Genomic DNA, 18,375 nt, shown 5'->3' with positions numbered 1-18,375 from the left:
CACACCTGTAAGTGGCACTCTGGTGCCTGTTCTCAAATACTGTAGTTCCAGTGTCAGCCAGGGATAAGTCATCACCTAATACTGGCTGCTTGGGGGGTTTTTAGCCCCACATCAGGAGTCACTCGGAGTCTAAATATTTTTCTTGTAGATTATATATACATTATATATATATTCCGAATGTGTTAAATCCCTTACCTAATACCTGTTCTGGCCCTTCCCTAACCGGTCTTGAATTCTGTTACATTGCACTCCTGCGCCTTGCACTCCTGCGCCTGACCCTGCTCTTTTACCTCCGCTTATACATCGTTCGGTGAGTAGTAATGTTCTCTGGGTTGTATACAGGTTCCTGTATTTATGTTTTTTGTCACCTTCTGACTTGCTACAAAGTTACAATGTTGGATTCTGATCATTTGGGAACAGAAAACTGAGGAAATCCTCTTGCCCACAGCAGACTGATGACATCATCTCAATCTAAGCAAGACTTTAAGACTGAAGTTCAGAGGTGTCTTTTTAATAATAAAAAGTGGAGATTTTTTGAAGCAAGATATGTGACGTGCCAGGGATTTATCCATGCAAACTTGTAAAGTAAATGAATGGCCACTTTAAGAGCAGACTCTACAGAGTGCTCGCTATTACCTTTATCAGTGATAAAAGTCCTTTCTGTGCCGCTCAGCATTTTCAGCAGACAAGGTCATAGCAGCTGACAGGCTTCAGCAACAAAGTCATAAAAAATCAGGCCCCAGTAATAAAAAGTAAAACAAAATCAGTGAGCGGCATAGCTATTCTGCTAATAAATGAAATATCAGGCATATCAGATGGTGTCTGTTTTGGATGTAAAAGTAAAAAATGGAATACAGGTTTACTTTAAAGCTGAGAAAAAAATAAAAAATAAAAGAAACAATGCCAAATGTTCACCTGAGGGTTTTGAGCTCTTCTGGCTGGTTTTGGTGGATTCTCGGCTTCCTATTCTTGGAGGGTGATCATTGTGTGTTCTTCTCTCCTGCTCCACTAGTTGGTCTGTGCTGGTGGAAACGGGCTTCCAGAGAGGGAGGATGCGGGGACACGGCACGCTGATGCCTGCAAACAAGATGACGGTTACTTCAGAAGAGCATTACAAAGTACAGAACAACAACAAAAACTGTACACTTGAGATCCTGTGTCTAGCTTAGCAGGGTAAGGACATTTTTAGACAGGTGTCTGGTGATCTGTTCACTGACATGTGACGTGACCTGCGATAAACTACATTTACCATAGAAATGAATGAAGGTCTACAGACAGCCACTGACAACAGTCAAGGTCAGTGCAGGAGGGTCGTACCTTAAACACTATCTTAGCAAGCCTCACAGGGAAGCAGAGAAGGAACATTCTTTAAAGGGAACCATAATTCAAGTATGTCTAGGGCAGTATGACCACGTATACAGCTCTGGACACTGCTTACTGGTTAGAGGTAAAAATACAACAAAAAGACCCAAGGAGCTCAACCATAGAATGGGCTAGCAGTCAAGTGTGGTAGTAACATTCATCCTATTGACCCAGTCCTGTGCTGCATGCAATCCACTGGAGGAATGGAGATATCCAAAACGGAAATGCAAAGGCTATATGCTGCGCACCGGTAAAGTCAATGTATCCATGAGGAACAAGTAGATACATTCGAGGACGATGAATAAATTAAAAAAAAAAACGTGTTTCCATATAAACCATGAAATAACATTTATTGTGTGGCCATAGATAAAGCACACAGTCTAGATAAAAACACAGTCTTGTGCGAGTGAATGACACAGTCTGATTTTAAAATGGTAAAAGCCCAAGTCTCATCTAGCCTCAAACTCTAAATGGAGGGCCCAACACTTGTGGTGGAAACAGGCTCAAGGTTCACATACCTTGCTGGGATCAGCTGTTGGTATCCCACAGGAAAGACACACAGTGTGGTGTATAGTAAGGCTGGAATCCACCAAGAAGATGGGCGCTTACAGGATGGAGACAATAATAAGGCAGGGCAAGGGAGATTAAGTGGCCACTCCGGCAGCCCATGTCAGAGGAAGAGGAGAGACCAGGGGGACTCTCTCTCCAATCAGATAACGCATTTCAGAGCTCTGGGCTTCAGGAATTGTCAAAAAATTGTCTCTGTTTTTATTATATTTTGACATTTTTTGGTAAATGGATAGGGTAAATGATTATGTACCCCATAATCATTCATATGGGGGGCCTCTAGATTTCCAATAAGCCCTTCACACGCAGACCCCCACAACCACAGCCCAGGGTTGAGGGGAAGAGACCCTTGTCCCCATCAACATGGGGGAAAGGTGCTTTGGGGTGGTGGGGCAGATCCCCCCCCCCGCCCCGAAGCACCCCCCCATGTTGAGGGCATGTGGCCTGATATGGTTCAGGAGGGGGGGGGGAGGGATGCTCGCTTATCACCCCCTTTCCTGACCTGCCAGATTATGTGCTCAGATAAGAGTCTGGTATAGATTTTGGGGACACTCCACGCCATTTTTGTTTTACTATTTTTACCAGCAAATGTTTTTTTATTTTTATTCAGCTGTCCGGAGGGAAGCCCATTGACAGCTAATGACTCATTGGTTGGGACTCGATGGTCGGTTTCCTGGCCCCGCTCCTTAAAAACCAGCTTTTACTGCGCCCTGATCAGGCAGAGCATTGCCCAATCAGGGCGCAGAATGCACTGTGCAGCGTGCAGTGCATTACAGTGCGTTCGACTAGGCCAACACTTGCCGAACACCGTGCAAATTTGGGTGTTCCCTGAACGGGGTGAACAGCCAATGTTAGGCCTAAACTCAAGCTCGGCCAAACCGTTCACCCAAAAATATTGGTAACTGCTTGAGAGAGTGCAAAACCTGGTGCAGCTCTGCACAGAAACCAATCAGTTTTCAGGTTTTTTTGTCAAAGCTTAACTGAACAGGCTCAAGTTAGGGTCCTTTCACACGGGACGGAGTCTGTTCTGCTCAGCGGGGGATCGATCGGCCGATCCCCGCTGAGCAGGTGGATGACCGCTCCGTCTCTGCTCTGAGTGCAGAGACAGAGCTGTCCAATCCCTGCTTTCCTCTATGGGGAGATCGGATGAGAACAGACCGCCTGTCCATTCTCATCCGATCCGATCCGATCTTCCAGACGGATTGAAAACAGGGTTTCCATCCAACCGGATTTCACGGACAGAATCGGAATCGGATAGCAGCGGGTGTCAGCGGAGATGTCTCCGCTGACATCCGCTGCCCCATAGAGATGCATGGAGCATCCAATCCGGTCCGCCTGAAAAACTGACAGGCGGATCGGATCGCCGTGTGAAAGGGGCCATAGAGGCTGATTGGCAACCATGCACAGCTGTACCAGATTATGCACTCAGTTTTAGTAAAATCAACCCCTTTGTGTACGATGGATATCACCATCCGCTCTCCGACAGACACCATAGTGTTAAAGAGGAACTAAAGTGTAAATTAAAAAAAAAAAATTTGAGCAGGCAGGCTCTTTTATTGCAGAATAGACCTGCTATGCCTTTTGTGTAATAAAACAACGTGCCCGCCTGCCTATCTGCAATCTACTTTAGAATTCCAGCATACCTTCGTGATGGCCGGCCGGAATGAATGAATTCCCGTGAGCCTCTATAGGAGTTATGTCATTCCAGCCAGGCCAATCAAGATGTCTGAAGGTCCTGAACATGTCAGCACTGGTGAGGAAGGAGGAGGAGGGGAGTTAAGTTCCCCTTTAACTCCATGCTACACTCAGAATTTTACTACTCATTCATAATGTGCAAAGGTCAGTGTGGAGCCTACATAACCCTCCAGACACCACTGCGATTGGAGAAGAGTCCAGTCCTATAGATTTCACAACTCATGTAACTGGGCTGTCTTCGCCCCAAATCCCCCCCCCCCCCCTCATACATTAACCTGAATAAGGCTATGTATATGATCTCAACCTCTGTATACTGCCATACGTATATACAAAAAAAAAATACCAAGGTACGAAAAGAGTATAGCCTGAGAATACAAAACGACAACCTCTCCGGTGAGAAGTGATGCAATGTTTTATAACTTTCACATTGTGCGATTTATGGTTCTTTAGTAACCTATTCACCCAGCTAGCAAATACTTTTAACTGTCTATTGGAAGTATAGTACATGAAATAACTTTAAGCAAACCAAGATATGAAACATTAATAATACTATTGTTTGGAATATCAGGCGGTATAATGTGTGAGTTGGGATAATAATAATACTGCAACAAGGTCTGAATTTCTGCACAGAAATAAAAGGGAAGTATACATTGTACATTTAATTTAATCTCAGTTTGCATACATTATAGAGCCAAAATGTTGTGGACACCTGACCTAAAGTCGCAGTTCACACTGGTGCGATGAGGGAAACCCTGCGAATCAGTGCTGGTTCCCGCATCGCACCAGAATTGCACAGTGGTTCACACTGAGATCTGCGAATAGCTGGGGGTGTCAATGTAAAGTTAATGACACCCCCAGATTAATTTGCAGATTGCAGTGAGAACTGTGAAATTGTGCAGGAATCGGATTGCATAGGTGTGAACACCCATGCAATCCGATTCCAGTGTGAACCAAAAAAAGGGTCCTGCACCATTTTGGTGCGATGCTATGCATTTTCAGCCATACATTTTGTATGGCTGAAATCGCTTCGCACAGACATCTCATGTGATCGGCACAGCAATGCGGTGCGAATCACATTTCGATGTCTGGCATTGGACTAGTGTGAACCGGCACTTACAGCTATTTGGGCTTGTTGGGCATCCCATACTAAAACCATGAGAATGAATATGGCGTTGGCCTCCTTTTACAGCTATAACAGCCTTTAATTTAGTCAGGTCAATGAAAGGGGAATTACAACTGGTTGCTATGGGTGACTACACTTTACTTGTTGCCTGAGTAGGCCCCAGCTGAGGCCTTTAGTGAATCCTTGCCTAGCCCACAGCAATTATCTAATGAATTAATGATTAGATTGTTCTTAACCACATGCTGCAGCCACAATACACATACATAATACACATACAAAGGGAAAACCTCTACACAGGACACGGAGGAAAGCCTCATCTGCAAATAATCAGGCCTGATACAGCCGTTTTCATTCATCTGCTATTATCCCAGCTCCCAGGAGATAGATGGGTAAATCGTATTCCTGATTTTACGGAGGTTAATGGAAGTCCCTCCATACTGCATTACCATGCCACTCAGGGACAGACAATCCCCTGTAAGAGAAAGACCCCGACTTCCGGAGCAGCATCCTCTGAATTATAAATTGACCAGTGAACAGAGTATATTTGGTTTTCTAAATGAACTGGGGGGAAGTTAAACAGATTTTAAAAGCTCCAATTAAAGCCTTCTTTTTAAGCTGAGCAAAAATGTTATCCACCGAAATTTTCCTCTGGCCACCCAATCCCGCCCCTTTAACAGAGCAATTTCATTTTGTGTGCAGCACCACCTGCAGCTGAAAAGGAGTATCACATGGTGACCGCAGAGATCTAAGAATTCGCTTTATGGTATGTGAAGTTGTTCTGAACGCCATATGTAATTCAATTACATCATGGTCTTGCTTTTGTTTCATGTAAGAGGATATCAAGAGAGGGGTCAGGCACTGTTAAAATGTTGGTGCAGCTCAGCTCACAGACCCTGTCTAAGGAAACCTGTAGAGATTAACAGGAATTGCCAAATTAGTACTTGTCGACCAGTGCCTATGGTACCAGGGTTAGAGGGATCAGCACCAAGCCTCAAAATTGACAGTTGGTATAACTTTTTCTTTGTTTTATTTTAAAGCTAAATTAAGTGAATGTAAAGTTTGGTTTATTTTTAATTTTTTTTTTTTTTTAAACAAACATGTTATGTTATACTTGCCTCCTCTGCGCAGTTTTTTTTTTTTTTGCACAGAGCAGCCCAGGTCCTCCTCTTCTCAGTTCCCTTCTTTGCTGCTTCTGGCCTCTCCCTCCTGTTGAGTGCCCCCACAGCAAGCAGCTTGCTATGGGGGCACCCGAGTCGAGCTGCAGCTCCGTGTGTCCATTCAGACACAGAGCTACTGTTCAGTCCGATCCCCTCTCTCTCCTGATTGATGACTGCCTCGAAAGCCAATGGCGCCACTGCTGTGTCTCAGCTAATCGGGAGGGAGAGTCCCGGACAGCAAAAAATGGCTTCTGTGTAAATTGGCCCTAGTATGTGTTTGTATGAATGGGAGTTAGGGACATTACATGGTAAGCTCCTTGAGGACAGGGACTGATGTGAATGTACTATGTACTGTATATGTAAAGCACTGCATAAATTGGCAGCGCTATAAAAGTAGCTGTAATAAATAAATAAATCCCAATGCTTGTAAAAGCAATCAAGCAGCAAGTTAGATGCTCCGATTGCTATTACAAGAGAGTCAACCGACAGCTCTTAAAAACAGTACTGGGATGATTCCTGGAGCTGTATGCATCCTCCCGGTACCAACACCTAAAAATCAATGACGTACCAGGTACGTGACCATCAGTTTCCGTACAGGAGAACTGGTGGTAATTCTTTAAGAATTTGTTGCGGCCATAGCGATAGATTCTTTAAGTGGAGGTAGTAAGAACTACCTGCATGTGCTGCACATATTGGTAAGGTTACAAAAACTGGCGTAACTGCTTCTAAATTAGGTGCAGGTAGTTCTTAAAGAGGAAGCAAACTCTGATCCATTACTTGTACCTATAGGGTAAGCCTATAAGGCGGTTTACCTATAGGTACTGTAAAAATTTCCTAAACTTGCACCATTTAGGACATATTTAGTATACACGCAGCCAATTACATCATTGGCGCATGCGCTGTGAAGGAATAGCCACCTGTGCCGTTCCTTCAGATTCCTGTGCCGTGAACGGCGGCTCCCCCACACAGCCAGAGTATGCGGACACAGAAGGAGGACGGGAGAAGATGGATGCAGCGGGGACATGGCTTCCATCAAGGGCTTTGCTTGCAGGTAAGTTTCACATAATGTGCTTGTATGCAATATGGCTTTAATTTGCAGGTCATAAAAAAAAAAAAAAAAAAAAAAAAAAAACTTCCTCTTCAAGGGAACCACCGCCAAAAAATGGTCATTGGGCCCATTTTGAGTCCCCCTATAGAAGCCACTGACTTGGAACTAATATGCAATTGGTAGTGGTCATTTTAACTTACTGGAAAACTGTATTTTAAATTTCTCTAACATAGGGGTTTTTGCCTCAGTTATTGAGCAACTAAAGCAAAATTTCAAAAATACAAGTACAAACACATAATGATCCTCTATGGAGCAGCACTATGCTCAATGCAATGACCAAAAATTGCAAAAGACAACTCAAAACCATCCTGTAATGAGGAAGTGATTTCCGAGCTACATTAGTGACATGTGAAAAAAGATTTACAAGAAACAGATATGGCCATGAGAAAGCGGATCTATTTTGGTTCTCCATCACACTGAAACAAACTGCAACATTGAACACAATATCCTGCAAAATAATATGCAAACCCTGAATTTGTAAGGGTGCAATCTAAGCCATGGTCAGTGGAAGATACAATTGCAATTTTTCAAACTTTAGAAAATGTTTGAAATACTGGAAGATTGTGTGTGTGTGCACTTCCCATGCATGCAAAGATTACGACAGTAAAAACGAAGGAGTTGATATACTAAAACTGGAGTGTGCAAAATCTTGTGCAGCTGTGCACGGTAGCCAATCAGCTTCTTGCTTCATAGTTACATAGTTACATAGTAGTTGAGGTTGAATAAAGACCATAGTCCATCCAGTTCAACCTGTGTAGGTGTGTGTGGCTTCAACTTGTTCAATGAAGCTTTGGCTGAGGGCACTGATCAGCAGACCTTCTTCGGTCATGCCCTTCGACGGCCGGCTTCTGTAGGACCAGCTGCCGTACACACGGGCCAAATGTCATCCTGTTTCTATTGAACCGGCTGATGCCGCCCCGACATTTGGCCCGTGTGTTCTCGGCTTTACTTAACACTAACTGCCCCTATTTTTTAAAGTTATCTGCAGACTAAAATGAAAATAGTTATGGGCATAGTTGATCACATTTAAAACTAAATTTACAGGATCCTCCATGTTGTTGGTACCAGGAATTTACTCCATCCAGTTGAGGTTGCAATATGATGCAGCACATTGGAAGCGTCCTCCTACACAAATGCATTGTTATTTTCTATGAAAGCTCCAACAGTGCTGCTTTTGCATTAGCATCTTGCGCTGATACAAACCGAGCACTGTTGGAGCTGGACCAAAAAATATACAAATACCTGGAATTCCTCTTTAACCACTTGCTGACCAGCTGCCATAGTTTTACTGTGGCAGGTCAGCTTGGTCCCACAAAGTGACGTACCTGTACGTCACTTCGCAGGACCACTAGCGGCCACAGGGGAAGATGATCAGTGGGTCCGGCTGCCGCAATTGCCGCCGGGTACCCGCGATCACTCCCCGTGGAGACAGAACAGCGGTCTGCTGTTGTAAACACAGCAGAAGGCTGTTCTGTCAGTTATGAACATATTATACAGGTATATACCCTTTTTCCCTTTTTTATAAGTGATTACCTTCCCTCTGTTCCCAGCTGCATAAGGGCTGGGGGAAGAGAAGCAGCAGGACACTGAGCTTCCCAGTGAAAGGCTGTGCGGGGGGGGGGGGGTCAGGACAGGTCTGATCATTGAAGAAGAGTAGGCTGAGTTTCCAGGACAGCTAGAGAACTGACCATGGTGTGTTTTCCTGCTTAGTGCGATCAGTTTTTAGTAGGAAAGCACAGGGACTGGCAGGAATTTGGGGATTTTACACAAAGGAAGCAGAACAAAGAGAACAGGGCACTTTCTCATACAAGTACATGGTACAGCAGACACATATCAGGAGTATGAAATGTTGGGGTAACAAATGCTTTAATGATATCTGACTGTAATTACATAAAGTCTTTATCTGACCAGGCTTGCAGTGAGAGGAACCAGAAAAACGTACTATTTTTTCATAGGATTTTCTTAAAATGATTCACATGAAGCAGACCTAATCTGACCCAGATTCCAGATATACCGGTCTACCTACACACACACACAGATACATGCTTTGTCTTTTCCACACAATCCCAATCACAAACAGAAAGTGTTTAGGTGAGAAAAGCGGTAGTGTTTACACTTATCAAGAACTGGTCACCTCACTTTTAGATCAAGGTCTCTTTCACATTCCTATAGGTTCCCCATTTTCTTATTCTTCCCTTTTTAGATAGGTCTTAACCCTTTCCCTGCCCGAGTCAATATTTTTCCATTTTCTGCACACGTTACACATCACATTTTAGGTCTGAACACTTCTAAAAATTGCCAAAATTATTATATATTTTCAGAAAGGAATGACCCTGTAGAGTAAAATGGTGGCATTTGTCACATAATATACAACATTTTAGCAAATTTAGATTTTTAGCATACGTCCCAACTTTTTGAGATGGGAATGAGGGACACCTATCAGCTAATAGTCTTCTTAAAGAGAATTCAAAATAAAAAAAATAAAAAATAGTTAGAACTGCAAGTGCTTTATATTGGCTTTTGATATTTACAAATGCAACAATTTAGAAATTGGATAAAAGGTTTAGCACAGTAAAACACTTTTTGAAAGATAAAAAGTGTATTTTACAGGCATACCCCGTTTTACGTACACTCACTTTACGTACACTCGCGAGTACGGACACAGCTTGGTCAGCTTGGCATTTCACTACTCCCGATTTTTAACATTGGCGTCTATGGGAAATCTTGGTCAGCTTGACATGGCACTACTCCCAAACCATAAGTGACAGGGATACCAAACTTAGGGAGCATCGAGAGGGGACCCAGGACTACAACATATCCTATTTTGTGGTTGGCCAGCTTGCCTAGGTAATCTACCATGTCATAGTCCTGGTTCCCCTTAACATGCTCCCCAAGTTTGGTGTCCTTATCACTTATGGTTTGGGAGCAGTGCCATGTCAAGCTGACCAAGATTTCCTATAGAGCTAGTGTATTTATTTACATGCATTGAGAAGTGAAAAAAGGTATTGCTTTACTTTAAGTACATTTTCGTTTTACATACATGCTCTGGTCCCACTGTGTACTTAAACGTGGGGTATGCCTGTATATACAACTATACAACTCAGACCAAAATGAGGGACAAATGAGGAGAAAAGAGGGACAGAGGGGCTGCATTCCAAATCAGGGACAGTTGGGAGCTATGGATTAGTAAGAAATACACTCAAACTAATTGCAGTGCACACAACATAATTACCATTTTTCTTTTAAATACAAAACATGAGGTTGTGTTTAGTAAATAAATACCAAATAGGTCAAGCCTCAAAATTGTGCATGTCTGTGAAACAGTGAATACTACGGCACCCAAAATGGCCTACAGGTGATGCTTTAAAACCCTTTACAGCTCATTAATTTAACAGTGAATGATGGCCCCAGAATGTCGCTCTGGCATGAGAGACAATATCTAATGTGTGTCTCAATTGTCTTTTTCATCCCTTTTTTTTTTTAATTTTTCGTTATTAAATTTAACTTTTTTTTTTTTTTTTTTATAAAATGTTTTTCTTTTTATTTTATTTATCTTCAGGTGAAAGTAAACCCTTCTATCATTTTCAGCCAAGGAAGCTGCCACCTTTGCCTCTGATCTTCATTTGCCATGAGGGTACACATGTGATCAGTTATGACACCAGCCACTGGATGGTTTGACAGTTTAGTTGAGAGCACAACCAATGTGACAGTTATATTTCCGGCACGTGCCCGGAATGTAACAGTTTTATGAAATGGTTAAATTGATGGTTTTACTTCCACTTTACTGCCAACACAAGGGGGTTGATACATCTCCTTGAATGGAGTTGTAATTAATGTATATTTTTTTACAGCAGGTTAAAATAGCTCCCATACAACACTAAAGCAGTCTATGTAGCGGTTTTAGATGGATCTGCCCTTTAAATGAACATTAAACAAAGCACATTTTCTATTTGCCAATTGAAGATACTAAATGGGCTTTCAAAAAATAAAAAAAATAAATACAATATTTGAAGGGGAAACTGAAGCTGGTTTTTCTTCAGCAGACAGTTCATGTATAAAGATAGGTCTGCTCCTCACTGAGGATACAATAGATACTCATCAGCACACCAAGCAAAATAAAGCAGTTATTACTAGGGGCACACAGGATTACAAGTGCCATCTTCACTTTCCGCAAACTTTTCAACCTGGCTCTTCAAAAGCCTTAGGCCCCTTTCACACTATCCGTCCGTCGGACAGACTCAGCTTTTCTCAGTGGGGGATCGAGCCGCCAATCCCCCGCTGAGCAGGAGGATGACAGCTGTGTCTCCAAGCTGTGTGTGGAGACACAGCTGTCAGTTCCCCATACATCTCTATGGGGAAATCGGATGGGAACGGACCGTCGGTCCGTTCTCATCCGATCCCATCCGCTGGACGGATGGAAAATAGGGTTTCCATCCGTCCAGATTTGAGGGATCGGATCGGATGTCAGTGGACATGTCTCCGCTGACATCTGATCCCCCATAGAGATGCATGGGGGGACCGTTCAGATCCGCCAAAAAAACGGCCGGACAGATCTCAACGGTCCGCCTGTGTGAAAGGGGCCTTAGAGTTCCTATTTTACAGAACATTTCCTTTCTGCAAATGTGGACAGTCATACCATGCGAAGCAGCTGCCCTGTATGGAAGTTTCAAAACTGAATGCAATACTGCACTACTATGCTTTGTTTATTTTTTTAGATATCCAACCTAAAATGATCAATAAAGCCCAAATGAAGGTTCCTTTTCAATCAGCTCAATACATTCCAGGTGCATCAAAACAGAGGATGTCTAATGGGCCATACACACTATAAGATTTTCTGAAGACTTTTTCCTTTAGACTTACCAAAACCATATAATATGAGGTCAAACATAAACACTTTCAATTTGTATGCAATCTGGCAGGCCCTTGCACTACATAGAAAAGGTAAATCTGAAGGAAAAAGTCTTCAGAAAATCTTATAGTGTATACGGCCCTTATGCCTGGGTTCACACTGGTGGCAACTTGTCAGGCGACTCAGCCTCCTGACAAGTCGTGCTCCATTCAGTGCAATGGAACCGTTCTAATCAGAGCAACTCAAGTCGCTCCGACTTAGAAAAAGGTTCTTGTACTACTTTGGGGGTGACTTGCATTGACTTCTATTAGAGAAGTTGTTTGCAAGCCCCGCTGAAGTCACGCTGCACGAGAGTCGGGCGACTTTAAAGCCGCCCCCAGTGTGAACCGAGCCTTACAGCTGAGTAGAAAAGCATGACAGCATGCTGCAGAGAAGTAGGATTTATTGATATAGAAGCAGCGGTCTCTTTGCAGAAGACTGATTTTGCTTTTTTTTTTTCATAATTTTCCCTAGGATGAATGATTCATTAATACAATCTAGCTAGACTTGTTATTTTAATGACCACAGCTTCCTTGACTTCTTTAAAGTCCAATCTAACCAGTAATACATGAAAAGCAGTGGCGGCTGGTGCTCAAATTTTTTTGGGGGAGCGCAAACAGAAAAATGTAATAGGCATTGCTTTGCGGCCAAAAAACGCTGTAAAAAATTGCGTGACTTTGAGGTTGCAAAAGTGTGAAAGGGGCCTTCAGTAATTAAGGTATAGTGTGCCCCCTTTCAATGCAGAGAGACCAGCGTGCCCCCTTTCAATGCAGAGAGACCAGTGTGCCCCCTTTCAATGCACAGTGACCAGCGTGCCCCCTTTCAATGCACAGTGACCAGCGTGCCCCCTTTTAATGCACAGTGACCAGCGTGCCCCCTTTCAATGCACAGTGACCAGCGTACATGCCCCCTTCAATGCAGTGACCAGCGTAAAAGCCCCCTTCAATGCAGTGATCAGTGTACAAGCCCCCTTCAATGCAGTGACCAGCGTACAAGCCCCCTTCAATGCAGTGACCAGCGTACATGCCCCCTTCAATGCAGTGACCAGCGTACAAGCCCCCTTCAATGCAGTGACCAGCGTACATGCCCCCTTCAATGCAGTGACCAGTGTACAACCCCCCTTCAATGCAGTGACCAGCGTACATGCCCCCTTCAATGCAGTGACCAGTGTACATGCCCCCTTCAATGCAGAGATTAGCATATATGCCCCCAATGCAGAGACCAGCATACATGCCCCCAATGTAGTGACCAGTATACATGCCCCCAATGTAGTGACCAGCGTGCGTGCCCCCAATGTAGTGACCAGCATACATGCCCCCAATGTAGTGACCAGCATACATGCCCCCAATGCAGAGATCAGGTTTCTTTAGAGAGGCCTAGTTGTTCATTATTCAGTGGTAGGATTGCTTTCCCATCTGACAGTCCCTTCATAGTTCTGGTACTGAAGACACTTAGCAGTAGGCACTACTCTAACCAATAAAAAAGCACCAAGTCATTCTTTCCACTGGCCAACATTGAAAGGGGGCACTTTTCCTACCAACCACCAATGTATAAGGAGACTTTTCTCTGATTTCCTTTTCAAGGGGCACTTTTACACCAATATTATTAGAGGGGTTGTAAACCCCCCTTAATGACTTTTGCCTATAGGTAAGCCTATAATAAGGCTTACCTATAGGTACTATAAATATCTCCTAAACTTGCACTGTTTAGGAGATATTTGCATTGCATGCAGCCAATGACGTCATTGGCACATGCGCCCTGAAGGAACGGCCACCCGTCCCGTTCCTTCAGAGCCCTGTGCCATGAACGGCGGCCCACGCGCGCATGTGCGGGAATGATGTCATCGCGCCTCCGGCCAATCAGATGGCCGGAGGACACGAACCAGGAAGAACAGCCGAACATGTCGGACGTCTCAGGGGAGAGCGGGCAGCACTGCAGGGCTTCGTTCTAAGGTAAGTATTTCATAATGAGCTAGTATGAGATGCATACTAGCTCATTATGCCTTTGTTTTTCAGGTTTTTCTTTTTTTTAATTTTTTTTTTCTGAGGTTTACAACCTCTTTAAAACATTTTCCACTGACCTTCACTGTAAGTGAAGCTCTATTCCACAGAAAACTACCAATAAAATTAGGTAATTCTCCATGACCAATGAAGCAAAGGCACAGTACAATTTTTATTGTCTGCTTTTATTTTTTGTTGCATTTCATGAATACTGGAAGTAATGTTGTGAGCAGAAGCATGGTGTAAAATGATCTGCCCTGGTTGCTACATACCTTATTTTAGAGTGGGTCCTGCTGTGATTGTTGTCTAAAAGGGAAAGTAGCTCAAGCAAAGCCTACGATGGTACCCAACGTATTTTATGCTGCCCATAGATGGATCAATATTTGGCCAGTTCAGTAGGGACTAGCTGAATTTCAATCAATCTTTGGTCATTCATGATCGACTTTTGTTGACTGCTAGAAAAATTTTGTCGCTCAGCCAGCTGCAGCCACTGATCACTGTACTCTTCAAGCAGAGTCCTCCCACTTTAAGAACACAATGGCACAGCAGGGAGAATATCTCCATCCATCTCGCATGTGTGGATGTGAAATATTTTTTTGATCACAAAGGAAGCCCTTACTGCACACCGCCAATTATAGACAGTGAAGCATTTCCCGGCCTGCAGCTACCCATTCACACGCTGCATATGATTGGTGGTGTGCAGTGACGGCTTCCTGGCGGGATTGCCCAGGTGGGTTGGGACTACGATCCGAAACACACCTGAGCCCATCCTTAGTGTGTATGGCCAGCCTTATTAGTATCGGCCTAGGCAGCAAATGCCCCAACCCAATCCTCCCCACCTACAATTTGATGAACATGCAATTATATTATACCATGAGCCGTAGTTATAATAATTGTATAGTGCCAAGGAATCCACCAGATTGGAAAATTATTGAAATGAAAAGTCTCATTCCATGGTAAAATGGAAAAAAGAAAAAAAAAAAGATTCAACACACAGTCAATGAATATTCATCCATAAATACATAGAACATTTAAAAAGGTTCACACTAGTGTGATTTCAGATACGAAAGTCACATGACAAGAGAAAATCGCATGGTTTTCAATAGGGTTCATTCACATCAATGCGACTCAGCATGGATCGATTTTGAAAAAGGTTCCTGTACTGCTTTGGTGCGATCCCAGTGGGATTTTGGCCCCAAAGAATATATAAACCTTATAATCCTTGCATCAAAGTGGTCCTACATAATCTGAAAGTCAGATCAAAATCTTTTTTTGCTGTGTGAACCCAGCCTTATTGACGTCTCACTGAGTTATACATTTGGTGAGTGTTGACAGCAAATATTAGTAAATCCATCAGAGAGAGATTCCCCAGAGCTTTATAAATGCAATATATGCGATAAAATGCAATAACAATTTACAGCAAATCATCCAAGGACAGGAAAATCACAGCTGGGGCAAGATTCTGGCACACCACAGGACAATAAAATCCAATTGAATAATAAAAAAAAAAAAAGAAAAAAAAAAAAAAAAAAAAACGCCACAACAACATAACATCACAATAGTTTCTTTCACTCCTGATCTTGCAGCAACCGATTTCCATAAAATACCAAACATTTTTATCATTGCAACAATAAACTTTCTACAGCAACTAAATTTATCCACAGCTAAAATTTTAAAAACCTTTTCAAAGCATTCCCCAGACAATCCTAAATCTAGCGTGGGAAAGTTTTACTTGTACTTGTAAGCAAATATTTCAGATTTATTTATGTATCACTAAGGAAAGACAGCAGCGTTATGCAAACCTGCTCCTCTGGAGGAATAAATGACAAAATTATTTTTTTGGTTTACAAGATATGTTCGATTTCATGTTGCACTCCTTAGAGATGTCGACATGTACATTTATTTCCCAGAATGCAAAAAGCAGCGGAGTATGGAAGCTCAGGGTATCCAATCAGAACGCTCTTGTAGTATTGTAGTTTAGACTAGTTGATGAAAGCCAATTGTGGATTGGTTGCTGTGGGTAAGGGTAAGTCATGGCTATCAAGGAACAGATGGGTATACGAGTATGCTCTGACCCTTATGACAGTAATTCTCAATCTTTTGGCAGTCAAGGCACCCTTGAAAGTTTTGCACAATTTCAAGGCACCCCATTCTATAATGTAAAAAAAAACTAAACTAATAGTTTTACATAACGCAGCAACATCCACATACATTGGACACACAACGTTAGAGGTGATTTAATCTTCCAAAGCAAACAGACCTTTGCACACTGGTACTGATTAGTATTCTCTTCTCTCTCTTTTTCTCTCACTCAGTTAATGTGACCCCAGCACTTACAGAGAGGGGCAAACAAGGATGCTGGGCAGGTTCCGGACGTCCTGCTTATCAACTACCCATGTTATTGTAATTGTGCACAATGAAAACCTTTGGCTTTGTGTAACTAAAAGACATTCTCTATCCACCTGCTGGCTTGTATACAATTTTTGGGCAATTTTAATGTATTTTGTCAAGGCACCCCTGAAGAATCCTGAAGGCCCCCCAGTATGCCTGGGCACCCTGGTTGAAAATGGCTGCCTCATCCTTTAGGGTTTGCAAGCACAAGTTTATCCTATAGGCTCAGTTCATCATGCTTACAAGCCTTATTTAGCCAAGTTCAATAAAATTTAAAATTTTTAGTCCCATGGCAAAAACAAAGACACCTGTACACAATAACACAATGCACTAGTGGAAATTGGCCCCAAATGCTTTTAAAAAAGCCACATTTTAGTCGCATGCATCTGTCGATCTCCAGCAAACCTGGTAACGTATTTAATCACTTTAACTGGTCCTAACTAATTAAGCTGGTCATGCACTAGTAGATTTTTGTACGAACATTCTCAACAGCAGTGTTAATTTTGGCAGCAAATTTCAATGTAGTTTTAGTCTTAGTCTTAGGACTAAAATGGCATTTTAGTTTTAGTCCCATTTTAGTCTTCTGCAAGTGTTTTAGTTTTAGTCGTATTTAGTCGACTAAAACTCCAGTATATTTTAGTCGACTAAAACGCCCTACATTTTAGTCGACTAAAACTAATTTTAGTCATCTATAATGGAATGGGTGTAGTTCAATTGTAATTTGTAATGCATTATTTAAGCATTTCTCTACAATTTCCAAACTCATTATATACTACTGCTGGTCCTGGAGTGAAAAATCTAATATGTTATTATTTATGCTTTGAGCATGCACCAGTGTTAATTTTTGGCAGCAAATTTCGATTTAGTTTTAGTTATAGTCTTTTGACTAAAATGCCATTTTAGTTTTAGTCGTATTTTAGTCATCTGAATTGTGTTAGTCGACGAAAACGTTTTAGTCGGTTTTAGTCGACGAAATTAACACTGCTCAACAGTACATTTGACTTGACAAATGCAATTCAAAATTATCCTAAAAAATATTTTAGACAATTGCCTGAGTGTGGAAAACTTCTACTATCTCTATAGCCAAAACCAAATCTGATTACACCAACAAAGTTACATAAGAAAGTGGAGGCCAGAGTAACTGATATGATGCAAAAACACTCGGCCGTTCAGGAATGCGCCACGTATAGAGTGCAGAGTTCAGGAATGCGCCACGTATAGAGTGCAGAGTTCAGGAAAGAGCCACGTACAGAGTGCAGAGTGCAGGGGGTGACCTACAAATCTAGGAGTTCCTCCTGCAAAACTGGGCATGAGGGCCACAAGTCAAGGCCTGGTGGGCCGGATTTGGTTCACCGGCCTTGTGTTTGCCATGTTTCATGTAGAGCAACCTGATGCTGGGCACTACCATCAAAAACACTTTATACCAGCTTCGTTACCTTTGTTTGTTACTTGCACAGACGTGTTATATTTTTGACTATTTCATTACTTTCCTCCTTGTAATGTGTATACAGAAAAATCAATAAAAACGTATTGAACCATGGTAAAAATCAACATTTTTTTTTTCTTTTGATTTTGGAGTAATTGGACTTTCTCGAATGAAAAACAAATTTAAGGTTGGAAATTCCTTTGTTCGAGAAACATTTTCCATTCTGCTCCTTCGAATTTCTCATTACTGCATCAAAAACTAACATTAGTTTGGGCCCAAAAACCATTAAAAAAAAAATGGAGAGCCGTAGTTCGGCTATTCCCTTGGTTCTTACTTTGGGTCATTTGAGTGGATCCCCTGAAAATTGTGGCACTCTCCCCCACTGCAGTGCAGAAAACAGAGGGACGATGTCTAAATTAAAGATACTTTCTTATAACATTAGGAGGTTATGCACTCCCAACAAACGTAGTAAGGTATGGCAGAACTGTAGATATTGATTTTTAAAGGGTACTATTTCTGCCAGCTCATAACCAGTACAAATATCTATGCCCCAAATGTGCAAAAAATAGGCTTCCTTTCTACCGTTTTACAGAAATGAGCTGTTTTTAAAGAAGGGCTCTTCATTTTGGGAGGGGACTTTAATCTGCCACCGGATCCC

The 18,375-nt window shown here is 42.4% G+C and overlaps 1 protein-coding gene across 3 annotated transcripts in view; it reads right to left on the bottom strand.

Annotated features, from left to right (window-relative positions):
* The window catches only part of FGD4 (FYVE, RhoGEF and PH domain containing 4), a 256,856-nt gene that overhangs the window by 66,465 nt on the left and 172,016 nt on the right, over positions 1-18,375 (bottom strand). For all 3 annotated transcript variants that reach the window (XM_082255357.1, XM_082255359.1, XM_082255358.1), the window contains exon 2: positions 916-1,077. In XM_082255357.1, coding sequence (XP_082111483.1) covers positions 916-1,077 — 162 coding nt within the window. The remainder of the gene's footprint in view (positions 1-915; positions 1,078-18,375) is intronic.

Source organism: Pelophylax lessonae (assembly GCF_965119305.1).
Source record: "Pelophylax lessonae genome assembly, chromosome: 4".
NCBI lineage: Eukaryota > Metazoa > Chordata > Amphibia > Anura > Ranidae > Pelophylax > Pelophylax lessonae.
This window is presented reverse-complemented; position numbering and strand designations above follow the sequence as displayed.